Below are 14,695 nucleotides of genomic sequence, written 5' to 3'. Positions count from 1 at the left end.
GTCGGAACGAGGGGGATCCTCTTTGGGCGGTTGTGGCGGGGGCAGGGTGTGAGGGATGTGTTGCGGGACCCTTGGACCGCTTGGGAACCCTGCAGCCCAATGGTATCAATGTGGACTTCACCTATCTTCTTTTCTCTCCATCTTCGGTCCGCCTCCCCCTCTCTCCCTATTTATTCCAGTTCCCTCACCCCATCCCCCTCTCTGATGAAGGATCTAGGCCCGAAACGTCAGCTTTTGTGCTCCTAAGATGCTGCTGGGCCTGCTGTGTTCATCCAGCCTCACATTTTATTATCTTGGATTCTCCAGCATCTGTAGTTCCCATTATCACAGTATTTCTACTATGTTGTTTTTATTTTTGATTTCCAGTAATGGAAGTAACTTCCAGTAACATCTTGCTTTTATATTAGTGCTGTTGTGTGATAGATAGTTGTTACACATTATGATTACCATGTACCAAAATTCTCCTTATCCAATTCAATTGCACTCATGAGAGTGTGCATGATTTAAGCAACAATCAACATTTTACATTAATAAATAATTAACAGATTTGCCAATTGATTTAACAAAATCAAATGAAAAAGTCAGCAATTACATAAAATACTTTGGCCTGAATGCTCCAATTTTTGGCAAAACTTATTTTTGCTCAGATTCATTGAGGGCCAATGACCATGGCAATGTTTTTTGTGCAATCTTCCTCTCTTCAGCCTGTTAAGTATGCAATTAGCTTCTGTATTGTCTGATTTATGCAATTGTGCAGCAGGAAGGATAGAAGTGCTTTTCGTTCTGAGAGTTAGCTGCATTCACGGTGTTGGTGCCTATTTAAAATTCAGGTGTTACATCCCAGATGCTAACCTTCACAAAGTGGTGAAGAACAGTGTAGAAGGGGAGGTTTGTATCCATTTCTCCAACAGGGAACTGGAAGTCCTGTTGAGGGGATGGTTGAAAGAAGGGTAGTGATGCCCTTACAAACCACCAAAGGAAACCACGCCAGCATATGCGACCACACTGTACGGCAGCTGATAACAGCTGAGATAGCAGCTGAAATCAGTGCAGTGTTCGAAATTAACAGAAACTCCCAGTAGTGTCTAAACAAGATTAGTAAACTTCTGCATTCCACACAGGTAAGCCAGTATCTTCTCTCATGATAACACTCTCTTTCAGATTTGTTGGAAGTTGGTGACCCTCCTAAATCTCCGTGGACTCAACATTCCTGTGTAGCATAAAACCTCATTGAACTGTTATATTAGTAACTAGCTTTCAAGAAGCATAAAAAAGATTTTGTGGGTACCACACCATGCTATTAGGAGTGCAATGTTTCAGAAATAAAACGGGGGAGCCAGGGTGATGATTTTAAGGTGATAGCATGTTCATCCCTGATGTCATGCAGTTTTTGTCTTCCCTTGGGCCGACATAGAGGAAGTCCTAATTTTCTCCCAAGAATCTGATTGCTCGTTCCCCTGGATTGTTTCCTCTCCTCTCTCATCACCTAGTCCTGGTGATATACGTTATTTGGGGCTGGCCAGCTCTGCTGTATCCATCATTTGCCTAAGTCCACTCAACCAACGATAACAGGAAGCTGCCCATGATGCCTGGATGTCAGTTGTTGCCCTGTCCACCTCCATTGTTTAAAAAGTGAAGGAAGCAGGCTCATCAACAATAAGGAATGAGACCACCTCTTTCACGCAGAATCAACTTTTAATTCTAGTTTTTAATAATTAGTTGTGGAGTCATTGGCACCATGAAATAATTATGATTCCATTATATAATTTTTTTTAAAGGTACACAGGAGGATTGAGGGGGCAGTGTTGGGTTCGGGGCAGGGAGGGGGTCTTGTTATGAAAAAATGCGAAACCTCACCCAATGCACCCACTTACAGTTTTATTGGAGGTGGGTGAGGGATGAGTAGAGAGTAAAGGTGACTACCCTGTTTTCCAGAAAGAGGAGTCTTTTAAGTATTTTATTTGATACTTTTGGGGTGAAATTTAACTTGTGTTTCACCTTTAATTCCTAAGAGTTGGATTTTATAGGTAGAGAGAGAAACGTGGGTGATAAGGACAATTGGACCCATCAAGTCAGTGGCTTTCCAGCATTGCACATGGGCAGAAACAGCCAGAGTGTCTTATAGCGTGATGCATCAAGTTTTGCAAGTTTACCGTCAACAGGGCGTTTTCCCTGATGTAGCAATGCTTATATTATTTAACATCAAATGAGTGTGGATACCATGTTGAAGAAGCCAACAAACATTAATTCCAGCAAACTGATAAACGCAAGCATTGCATTCCTCAGGAACAAGATATCTTAATGTAAACACAGACAACTAAACTTAAACACTTCTGCTAGAGTGTCAAGTTGCAAGTGTTCCCAGTTTAAAAGAGTATGAGGTGTTTATACTCTGGTCACATGCAATGATACAGTGACAAGAGAAGGAGCATGCCTTTTAAGGGTGCATTGACATACACACTGAGATATAATACATCAAACAAAATTGTCAATCATTCATCATGCAATCAATATCTTGTGTATCTTGATCTTCCCTGTAACCAAATCCTCTCCCTCGTCCCCAACATCTGCAACCAACAAAGGGTAATAATATCAGTGAAAAAAAGCTACATTCTATCAGCACTGTTTTTCATAAACTGATAAAATGGAACATACTATAACTTAAGCTTTATTGCAGAACAATCTTTAAAACACTTGAATGACAAAGTTCCAACACTTCAATTGCACTGCAAATATGATTCAGTGAGAAAGAAACAGATATAAAAGTGCAAAAAGAGAAGATGCATAAAATTTGACTGAAGTTGAATACATCTTTCAATTGGCTATGGGAGGTTCTGACAATTTTTTCCCCATTATTTGAAACAATTGTGAATTGTGAAAACAAAAATGGCGGCACGGTGGCTCAGTGGTTAGCACTGCAGCCTCACAGCACCAGGGACCCGGGTTCAATTCCAGCCTCGGGCGACTGTATGTGTGGAGCTTGCACATTCTCCCCATGTCTGCATGGGTTTCCTCCGGGTGCTCTGGTTTCCTCCCACAGTCCAAAGATGTGCAGGCTAGGTGGATCGGCCATGCTAAATTGCCCGTAGTGTTCAGGGGTGTGTGGGTTATAGGGGGATGGATCTGGCTGGCATGCTTCAAATGGGCGGTGTGGACTTGTTGAGCCGAAGGGCCTGTTTCCACACTGTAAGGAATCTAATCTAAAGCAGAATTTCAAAATGCACTAAGTGCAAGCAGACAATGCTACATGTTGCAGTACTTTTTCTCTTAAACCCTGACAATATTTCATTTAAAAAAAACTTTAATATTCAAAATCTTTAACCTTTTAATTTTTACCACTGGTAAAGCAACAGTTTCAGCAAAGGACGATTAAAAACATCAAATCTAATTCACGTGGCAGTGACTTGTGGAAATCAGGCAGAGACTTAAAAACAAAGCTGTATAAATGCCATTTGGGTTAAAAAAAGTCCAGTTTTTCAGGTTTATTTAATGAAGATTTTTTCTAAACATTTTTCTGGTAACCCCCAAATAACAATTAAAGTATTCTAAAATATCTAATTATTCCATAAAAACATAAATCCAAAATAATTCAGAATTTGCTCATTGTATTTATTTTCTCAGGTTACAAAAATTATCAATAAAGACCCAACTTCTGATTTGTAAACAATCAACTAAAAATTAGTTTCATGAATAAAGCACTTAGAAAGATAGATTTCATGGAACAGTATAGTACAAACTCTCAAGACTCTTGAAGTTTCACCGCAACAGGCTTTAGTTTAAAATTTACAAGAGTGTTTTCAATACAATCTCATGTAGCTCATTCCTCTTCCTCAATAAAGTGAATTGATTTCAATGTTTAGCAACAAAATTAAAACAAATTAAAAGAGGATTTTATTGCTGTGTATACATATTAAGCTTTGTTCGGAAGTACAGAGATTACAATTACAATTTTATATCTTGTCAAATTTACAAATATGCTTGTGAATGTATCATCATCCCTTTAAACACAAAGTACAACAGATCTTTTTAATAAGCAGCAACAAAATATAATTGCAGGAAACAAGCATTCTTTGGAAAATAAATTCATGAAATTAAAATCAGGAAACATATATTAAATATAAATCTAAATCTTGATCCGAAATATAGAATCAATATAACTTCTTCAAATTTTCATCTTTGGATCTCACTGTTCTGTACTATATATATACAAACTAATTTGGATGAGTATGATGGAACCCTCATAGAGTTAAAGGTAAGCTTTGTATTGGGACTACTATAAAGTATAAATAGATTATTAAAAGCAGAAATATTATAAAATACTGATCTCAGACATATTCCTTTTTTATTTTAGGTTCTACTATTAACAATTTTCCACTTTGTAAAAATGGGACACCAGTATACTGCCAATAGTTGGATCTATTTAGAATCTGCTGCAGGCGTAGCAACGGTGAGAGTTTTCCGTGAGCTGGTTACTTGTCGTTGCTTTGCGAGGAACGAGCGATTTGAGTTTAGGTTAAAACCTCCTAATCGGGCTTCACTGGCTATCTTCTGAAAAGCCAAACTCTGAAAATAATCCATAATTACTTGTCTTACATTGACATCAAGGAAATGATACAAAAAATTCTGCAAATGAGTGGCTTAAGGAGTTACTGAGAAATAGACATACTTGAAGAAATACCAATAGACACTTAAGCAGCATTTTTTTAAAAATCACACTTTAATATGGCATTTGGAAAAAAGTGTTTAATTTTCATAACTGTTTTCACTAGTCACATTTTTCTACCAGTGCCAAGTTTAAAATATGAGACAGCTCAGGTTTTTACAAAATAAGTTTTAAGAAGTATTAATTGAAAAACAAAATAGTGTAATACATGAAAATGATTAACTTGACTGAGCAGAGAATTGATATAAGTCATGCCTTTGAAAGTGTATACAGATCGCCAGATGTATGACAAAATGCTGCATAATAGACTTGTTAGCAAATGTGGAATTTGAGAGGCAGTAGCAATGTGAATGGTAAAATATTTACAATGAGATAGAAGCAAAAAATATTGCACAGCTGCTTTTAAAACTGCAGAGCAGAATATAGTTGTCCTCCTGGACTTGATATTCATGCCATTGCTCTTTTTATACATTGATATTAAGGATATGAATGCTTATGAACTTTGAAATATAGCGGCAAACTTTAGGAATGCATAGTTAGGCTTCTTTTCTCAATTGATGAAAAGGCAGTATATCTGTCAGGTGAAAATCAAAGCAGTGATTTTAAAAATTGCATTTTCAGAGGGAGAATGAGGGAAAGCCATAGAAACTATGAAGCATGATTTTAAACAGACTGAGGAGTGGAGAACCCAAGGATTTACATATACTCAGAGAAAGCAAGAACTGCAGATGCTGGAGACAAAACAATATGGAGCTGGAGGAACACAGCAGGTCAGGCAGCATCACGGGAACAGGAAAGTTGATGCTTTAGGTTGGGACCCTTCTTCAGAAAACATACTAGTTCTTTGCATATACTGGTCCTTTGAGAGTGGCAGACTGAAATGACAAACTGTTATAAACTGGCATATGCGATCCTTAGCTTTGTAAAGTAAGCTTTTTACAGCACTAATTAAGTCTTGGCTGGAGAATCATGTCAAATTATTGAAACCACACTTTAGGAAGGATATCAAAGCTACAGAGAGGGTTTAAAGTTTTTGAGAAGATTTGTAGCTGGGGTTGTGGATGAGATTGTAAACTTGCTTGCTGAGCCAGTGTGTTTGATTGCAGATGTTTCATCACCCTGCTAGGTAACATTGTCAGTGCGCCTCTGGTGAAGCATTGGTTTTCTGTCCCACTTGTTATTTATATGCCTCGGTTTGCTGAGGTGGTTAATATCACTTCCAGTTCTGTTTTTCAGTGGTTTGCATATTAGGTCCAGTTCACTGTGCTTGTTGATGGAGTTCTGGCTGGAATGCCAGGCCTCCAGGAATTCCCTGGCCTGTTTCTGTTTGGTTCATGCTATTATGGATGTGTTGTCCCAGTTGAATTTGTGTCCTTCTTTGTCTGTGTGTATTGAGACCAGTGAGAATAGGTCGTGTATCCTTTTTGTTAGTCTTCTTCCAGTTTGGTCTATGTAATGTTTCTCACAACCTTGCATGGTATTTTGTATATTACATTAGTTTTATTGGTTTTGGGTCTGGGATCCTTTCCATTCGTCAGTAGCTGTCGCTGGGCGGTTGCTAGTTTATGGGCATCTTTGCCGGAATAAAGTTCATAAAGTAAGAAGAGAACGATAATCAACTACCCTTCTTCGACATAATGGTAGAACGTAAGAATAACTGGGAACTCCAGACTAGCGTGTACAGAAAGACCACACATACAGACCAGGTACTTAATTACTTCAGCAACCACCCCAACACTCATAAACGGAGCGCATCAGGACATTATTCAAATGGGCACAACACACCGCAGAAAGCCGGAACAGCGCAGAGCAGAACAGGAGCACTTATACGGAGTTTTTAAAAGGAATGGATACCCAAAAAGCACAATCTGTTGTTACCTCCATGATAGACCACAATAAGAAAACACTACACGACCTGACTCACTCATCACCCTACTGTACATCAGAGATATATTAGAGATGGCCATAAGACTACTCAGACCGTTAGGTCTCAGGGTAACCCACAAACTAACAACCACCCTGTGACAGCTACTGATGAATGTAAAGGATCCCACACCCACAACCAATAAAACTAACGTAACATACAAAATACAATGCAAGGACTGTGAGTAGTATTACCTAGGCCAAACTGGAAGTAAACTAACTATACAGATACACAAACACTAATTAGTCACCAAGAGATATGGCCGATTATCACTGGTCTCAATACACACAGACAAAGAAGGACACAAAGTCAACTGGGACAACATATCCATAATAGCACAAGCCAAACACAGACATGCCAGGCAATTCCTGGAGGTGTGGCATTTCAAATGGAACTCCATCACAAACACATTGAACTGGATCTGATACAAAGCCACTGAGAAAAGAACCGGAAGTAATGCCAACCACCCACCCAAAAAAAAACAGCCATATAAATAACAAGCAGGATTGAACACCAATGCTTCACCAGAGGCGTACTGAAAATGTTACCTAGCAGCATGATGATACGTCTGCTATCAAACACACCAACTTGGCGAGCAAGTTTAAAACCTCTGGAGAAGGCGACAAGATTTGTCAAAATGAAAACATGCTTCAGTTATCAGGAGGGACTAAGGAAACTAAGATTATTATTCTTACAGCAGGGCAATTAAAGGGATAGAGCTGCTCAAAAGCATGAGAAGCTTTGATAAAAGAAACTGCTTTCTTTGACAGACTGTTATCAGTGGACACAGATAAAACATAATCAGAAAAATAAAGAGAAGTGAGCTGAGGATAAAATATTTTACGGAATAAATGACTATGAGGTGGAACCCGATTTGAAAGAGTGGTCGAAGCAGATTCAATCATAACATTCTAAAGAAAATTAGGGTTATTTGGGAAAAAGAAATACTGCAGGGACTATACGGAAACAGCAGAAATGAGATGAATTTCATAACTTATCCAAGTGCAGGTATGATGGCTACTGTGCTGGAACATATATGATTTTATGTTATCTATTGTTATTGACTTACTTTATTGTACCACGCGGTTACTATCAGCTCCTCTTCGTACCCTCGAAGTTTTGCTTGCTCACATTCGCGCTAGTATAAAAACAGAGAAACAAATCAAGTAAATCAAGGTTATTTTGTTAAAAAAAAACTAAATTTTCATTGCATTATAAATAGATGGATGGCCTGAATTTTTGGGATAAATAGCCCAAAAATATTGAACTTACTTGTGGTTTATAACTTATTGTGCTAAAATACTACCTACTTTTGGATATCGTGCTATCAAATAGATAAAAACCAAAAGAACTGCGGATGCTGTAAATCAGGAACAAAAACAGAAGTTGCTAAAGAAGCTCAGCAGGTCTGGCAGCAACTGTGAAGGAAAAACAGAGTTAATGTTTCAGGTCCGGTGACCGTCCCTCAGAACCTCTGGGTCACCGGACCCGAAATGTTAACTCTGTTTCTTCCTTCACAATACTGCCTGACCTGCTGAGCTTCTCCAGTAGCTTCGTTTTTGTTCCTTATTAACTCTTTGATGTTGGTTTAACAAAACCGATTGGACAAGAAAATAACAGTGAGGGTAAATGTCCTTACACAGAAATTATACCAAAGCACATATGATTTCTGTGGTTACTTGTGGGAATATTAACCTGAAAGATTGTGCTAAACTAATTTGCCTATGTGAGGACTTAAAAACAGGTGTAAAACAAATAGCAAAACAATGCCAGGTTAGTGAGTGAATGCTGTTTTATGCAGGGATGCCTCACTCTATCTTCTTTTTGCTGCATCTTTCCTTCTGCCATTACTATGCAGAGTTGGGGCATGCCCATTGCGAATGCCATTCTGGCTATTTAGTCAGGTGTCAGGCTATTTAGTTTGGTGGAGATGAGCATCTGAACATGATGGTTGCATTGAGACTGATTGCATGTTAGTTAAACATACAGCATTAGTCTATAGGACTGCACCTGAAGCTTTTGTCACAACGTGAGAACAACTTTACAACTGCAGTGCACCATGGAACGAATGGTTACCAGACCAGGATTGCAGGTAAGCAACAGAAAGATGAATTAAGCCAAGAATCAGGCGTTCATAATAGCAGACTTGGCTGGTAGGAAGATTTGTTTGGAACCATTAAGAAGCCTGTTCTCTCACCAGGGGAGGCAACAGCCTAGTGGCATTATCATTAGATTGTTATTCCAGAGACCCAGGTAATGTCCTGGGGACCTGGGTTCGAATCCAGTCACTGCAGGTGGTGGAATTTGAATTCAATAGATATCTGGAATTAAGAGTCTAATGATGACCATAAATCCATTGCAGATTGCCGAAAAAAATGCATCTGGTTCACTGATGCCCTTTAGAGAAGGAAACTGCCACCCTTACCTCGTCTGGCCTACATGTGACTCCAGACCTACAGCAATGTGGTTGACTAATAATAGCAGACTCCACAGCTAGGCCCTCTGGTCAATTAGGGATCGGCATTAAATGCTAGCCTAGCCAGCGATGGCTTCATCCCATGAATGAATGAAAAATAACTCCCCAGGTGATACTTTGTAGGCAGAATGCAGGGATGTGTTCAGCAGCAAAACAGATGACTAAACATCTAAGTGAGGCCATTCCTCAAGAAAAAAGTTATGCCTTCTCAGACATGGAACCATGCACCAGGGGTATCTCAGGTTGTTTCCCTCTTTCTTAGAGTTGTGTTGATTAACTTCAGCCAATCATCTTGTGCTTAACATTTCTATCACACTGTAGATTCATGCCTTGCAGAACTCCATGCCACCCCCAGGCCTCCTACCCTCCCTCGACCTCTTCATCTCCAACTGCCGTCAAGACATTAACCACCTCAACCTCTCCACCCCTCTCACCCACTCCAACCTCTCCCCCGCAGAACAGGCAGCCCTCCGCTCCAACCCCAACCTCACCATCAAACTCGCAGACAAGGGTGACGCAGTGGTAGTATGGCGCACTGACCTCTACATCGCCGAGGCCAAACGCCAACTCTCCGACACCTCCTCCTACCGCCCTCTCGATCATGACCCCACCTCCGAGCACCAAACCATCATCTCCAACACCATTCATGACCTCATCACCTCAGGGGACCTCCCACCCACAACCTCCAACCTCATTTTTCCCCAACCCCGCACGGCCCGTTTCTATCTGTTCCCAAAATCCACAAACCTGCCTGCCCTGGTCGACCCATTGTCTCAGGCTGTTCCTGCCCCACCGAACTCATCTCCACCTATCTAGACTCCATTTTCTCCCCTTTGGTCCAGGAACTCCCTACCTACGTCTGTGACACCACCCACGCCCTCCACCTCCTCCAGAATTTCCAACTCCCTTGCCCCCAACACCTCATTTTCAACATGGACGTCCAGTCCCTATACATCTGTATTCCACATGCAGATGGCCTCAAGGCCCTCCGCTTCTTCCTGTCCCGCAGGCCCGACCAATCCCCCTCCACCGACACCCTCATCCGCCTAGCCGAACTCGTCCTCACGCTCAACAACTTCTCTTTCGATTCCTCCCACTTCCTACAGACAAAGAGGGTGGCCATGGGCACCCGCATGGGCCCCAGCTATGCCTGCCTCTTTGTAGGTTGTGTGGAACAGTCCCTCTTCCGCACCTACACAGGCCCCAAACCCCACCTCTTCCTCCGTTACATTGATGACTGTATCGGCGCCGCCTCTTGCTCCCCAGAGGAGCTCGAACAGTTCATCCATTTCACCAACACCTTCCACCCCAACCTCAAGTTCACCTGGGCCATCTCCAGCACATCCCTCACCTTCCTGGACCTCTCAGTCTCCATCTCAGGCAACCAGCTTGTAACTGATGTCCATTTCAAGCCCACCGACTCCCACGGCTACCTACAATACACCTCCTCCCACCCACCCTCCTGCAAAAATTCCATCCCCTGTTCCCAATTCCTCCACCTCCGCCGCATCTGCTCCCACGATGAGGCATTCCACTCCCGCACATCCCAGATGTCCAAGTTCTTCAAGGACCGCACCTTTCCCCCCACAGTGGTTGAGAACGCCCTTGACCACGTCTCCCGCATTTCCCGCAACACATCCCTCATACCCCGTCCCCGCCACAACCGCCCAAAGGGGATCCCCCTTGTTCTCACACACCACCCCACTAACCTCCGGATACAACGCACCATCCGCCGACACTTCTGCCATCTACAATCCGACCCCACCACCCAAGACATTTTTCCATCCCCACCCTTGTCTGCTTTCCGGAGAGACCACTCTTTCCGTGACTCCCTTGTTCGCTGCACACTGCCCTCCAACCCCACTACACCCGGCATCTTCCCCTGCAACCACAGGAAATGCTACACTTGCCCCCACACCTCCTCCCTCACCCCTATCCCAGGCCCCAAGATGACTTTCCATATTAAGCAGAGGCTCACCTGCACATCTGCCAATGTGGTATACTGTATCCATTGTACCCGGTGTGGCTCCCTCTACATTGGGGAAACCAAGTGGAGGCTTGGGGACCGCTTTGCAGAACACCTCCGCTCGGTTCACAATAAACAACTGCACCTCCCAGTCGCGAACCATTTCCACTCCCCCTCCCATTCTTTAGATGACATGTCCATCATGGGCCTCCTGCAGTGCCACAATGATGCCACCCGAAGGTTGCAGGAGCAGCAACTCATATTCCGCTTGGGAACCCTGCAGACCAATGGTATCAATGTGGACTTCACCAGCTTCAAAATCTCCCCTTCCCCCACCGTATCCCAAAACCAGCCCAGTTCGTCCCCTCCCCCCACTGCACCACACAACCAGCCCAGCTCTTCCCCTCCACCCACTGCATCCCAAAACCAGTCCAGCCTGTCTCTCCCTCCCTAACCGGTTCTTCCTCTCACCCCATCCCTTCCTCCCACCCCAAGCCGCACCTCCATCTCCTACCTACTAACCTCATCCCACCTCCTTGACCTGTCCATCTTCCCTGGACTGACCTATCCCCTCCCTACCTTCCCACCTATACTCTCTCCACCTATCTTCTTTACTCTCCATCTTCGGTCCGCCTCCCCCTCTCTCCCTATTTATTCCAGTTCCCTCTCCCCATCCCCCTCTCTGATGAAGGGTCTAGGCCCGAAATGTCAGCTTTTGTGCTCCTGAGATGCTGCTGGGCCAGCTGTGTTCATCCAGCCTCACATTTTATTATCTAGAACTCCATGCTTGGTCTTTTATATGGCAGATCAATATAATTTCTGGTCAATGGTAACACCCAGCAAGTTGAGTGTTTCAGCAATTGCAGTGCCATTAAGGAGAGTTGGTTGGAGTCCCTCATTGAGGAGGGTGGTCATTGTCTGACACCTCCGTAGCATAAATGTTATTTACCATTTAGGAGCACAAGCCCAAGCCCCAGAGTTGTTAAAGTCTTGCTGCATACAGCCATGGACTGCTTCAAAGTATCAGGATTTGTAAATGGTAGAAACACCAAAGAGCATCCCTTGTGGAAGGTAAATCATGGATGAAGCAATAAGAAATTGTTGAACCTAGATGACAACCCTGACAAATTCATGCAGCAATGGCTTGGAACTAAGGTGATTAACCTCCAACACCCACAACTTCCTTTGTCAGGTATGAACTTAACCAGTGGAGACTTTTCATTCTACGTCAATTTATTTAAAATTTGTGATGGCTTCTTGATGCCATACTCAAATCAAAGTGATATCTTAATATCAAGGGCTGTCACCCTCATCTTACCTCTGGGCTATAGTTCTTTTTGTCTTTTCTTTTCATTTAATAACGGTTGGACTAAACTTGTAGTGGTCAGGAGAAGAGTGGTCCTCTGGAACATAAACTGGTTATTTTCTAGAAGGTTATTGCTGAATAAATATCATTTGATTTCACCATCAATGGCACCTATCATTTTGCTGATGATCAAGAATAGATTGATGGGGTGGTAATTGGCTGCTTTGGATTTGGCCTGATATTTGCAGACAGATCACAACCTGGGCAATTTTTCACATTGTTGGATAGATGTGAATGCTGTAGCTGTACTGGAACATCTTGGCTCGGGATGAGCTAATAAACATTTATTGCTGCATTTTGTAATTCAAAGTGGTTGTGTTGTTGCAGCTTGGGGATAGATATTAAGGGGTTAGAATAGGCTTATTACCAATCAAAACTCATTACGATATTATTGACAAAAATATTGTAATTAGAATAAAGTGTAGTACTAAAAAATGGCCTACCTCCAGCATTTGTATTTTTTTATCTTTCTCAGCCATCTGGGTTTTCAGTATTTGGATTTCTGCACTTGCTGGATTCTGTTTTGGATCCAGGGCTTTAATCACCTGTATAGGTAATACAACATGTTTTTCTTCATTAAGCCTAACCGTAAAAATGGTTGAATTTAGGTTTATTTTGGATGAAGGGGACAGTGAGGATTTGCAGATTGGAAATCCTGGTGCCTGCAGAACTGCCTACTGCAGTTTTCCAGCTGCCCCACACTGTTGATAACTCCAGCATGACAGAGTTTCCTAGGAATTTTTGCTTTGACTCTGCAAGCTCCATAATTGGAAGACTAAATGCACGAGACTGATGAATTTGAAGTCGGATGTTAGGAGGGTCGCCTGATCCCAGAAGAAAAGCCAGTAGCGAGCTGACCAGCCAGAAAGCAGCTCATTCTGGAGTTAAAACATGCTGTTTCACTGGTGGTGATTGGGAGGGGAGTGGGGGGGGGGGGGGGTGGCGTGTTGGTGACGAAACCGATGTGCTGAACAGTCAGATGCTCGCCCCTTACAAAGGCCCACCTTCTGGGAGACGCCTGTCAATCAGATTAGCTGGCAGCTCCAGCCATCTCAACAGCATCATAAGATCAGTTGTGGGCACAGCAGGCAGATCCACAAAGATCTTGACCTAAGGTAAATCTACGGTATTGGCTGGGGAGGATTTTAAAAGCTTAGGGAAGAGGTGAGAAGTAGATGGATTTTGAGGGGAGGGAAAGAGGCGTATCTCGGGTTGTGTTCTGCAGAATGGGTAGGTTGAACAGATTATTATCTTTGAGGATGATGGTGCAGTTTGGGTATCCCCTGAAAATTTGATCACACTTCATTCCCACTATTTTGTAAACTTCCACACAAAAACAGACTCTCCACTCTCATCCAGCTGCCAACACCAAATATGTTATGATTTAGAACAGCATATTTTAGGGGTTAACTCATTTTTCAACAAGCTAAAGTCACTCTTACTAATTTGTTAAACTCTGATGAAGGGGCAGCCAATTTCAGAGCCTATCTACCCCTTGTGGACGTGATGGGCTAGTAACCCTTAGCTACATGAAGTGTAAGCTATGCAAAATGCACATTCAGCAGGGCCAAGCAATATCCAGCCCCCTGTTTCTTGTTTGCAAAATCGAAATTGTAAACAGAAATATACATGAGCACGAGCCGACTAATGGGATTTCTCTCCACTGTTGGAAAACTCAAGAGTATTGTAATACCTTCAGGTGGCCGGTGAGGCTCCCAACTGATAGAATGTGCACTGTAAATTATCCATCTGAGCTTTGCATACTTTAAAAATAAATTTTAATTTAACCATGTTGCTAAGACACATATCTCTTGCCACCATACCGCATAATTCCTGCCTAATATAGCCTCCATCTTTGAACAAAAAATTTCTATTCCGGCCCACAGACTTCTGGCATTAAAAACGTCACTCCAGGGAAACACAGGGATTAAAGGTCTTCAATGCTGCAAGAAAGGCTTTCTCCAGGAAGATCCTGCTAAAGTCTACAAAGGCAAATGGGACTAGGTCAGAGATAGCAGGGCCTGCCGAAGCTGGAGAATCTGAGATTACAAGGTGTAGAGCTGGATGAATACAACAGGCCAAGCAGCATCAGAGGAGCAGGAAAGCTGGCTTTTTTTAAATTTCTGAAGCAGGGTCCAGACCCAAAACGTCATCTTTCCTGCTCCTCTGATGCTGCTTGGCCTGTTGTATTCATCCAGCTTCATACTGTGTTATCTCAGCATCCTGGTAAACCTCTTCTGCAGCTTCTACAAAGCCTCCACATTCTTCCTGCTAAATGGCGACCAGAATTTAACACAATA

The 14,695-nt window shown here is 42.5% G+C and overlaps 1 protein-coding gene across 2 annotated transcripts in view; it reads right to left on the bottom strand.

Annotated features, from left to right (window-relative positions):
- Positions 1–3,603: 3,603 nt before the first annotated feature.
- hook1 (hook microtubule-tethering protein 1) overlaps positions 3,604–14,695 on the bottom strand; it is a 79,320-nt gene continuing 68,228 nt past the window's right edge. The window contains exons 20-22 of one of the 2 annotated variants that reach the window (XM_048538627.2): positions 12,839–12,940; positions 7,657–7,725; positions 3,604–4,563 (exon numbers count right to left, since the gene is read on the bottom strand). In XM_048538627.2, the coding sequence (XP_048394584.2) occupies positions 4,417–4,563; positions 7,657–7,725; positions 12,839–12,940 (318 nt within the window). In that variant the 3' untranslated portion in view covers positions 3,604–4,416. The remainder of the gene's footprint in view (positions 4,564–7,656; positions 7,726–12,838; positions 12,941–14,695) is intronic. The other variant, XM_048538628.2, reaches the window with a different exon arrangement.

Source organism: Stegostoma tigrinum, chromosome 8, assembly GCF_030684315.1.
Source record: "Stegostoma tigrinum isolate sSteTig4 chromosome 8, sSteTig4.hap1, whole genome shotgun sequence".
In the NCBI taxonomy this organism is placed as follows: Eukaryota; Metazoa; Chordata; class Chondrichthyes; order Orectolobiformes; family Stegostomatidae; genus Stegostoma; species Stegostoma tigrinum.
This window is presented reverse-complemented; position numbering and strand designations above follow the sequence as displayed.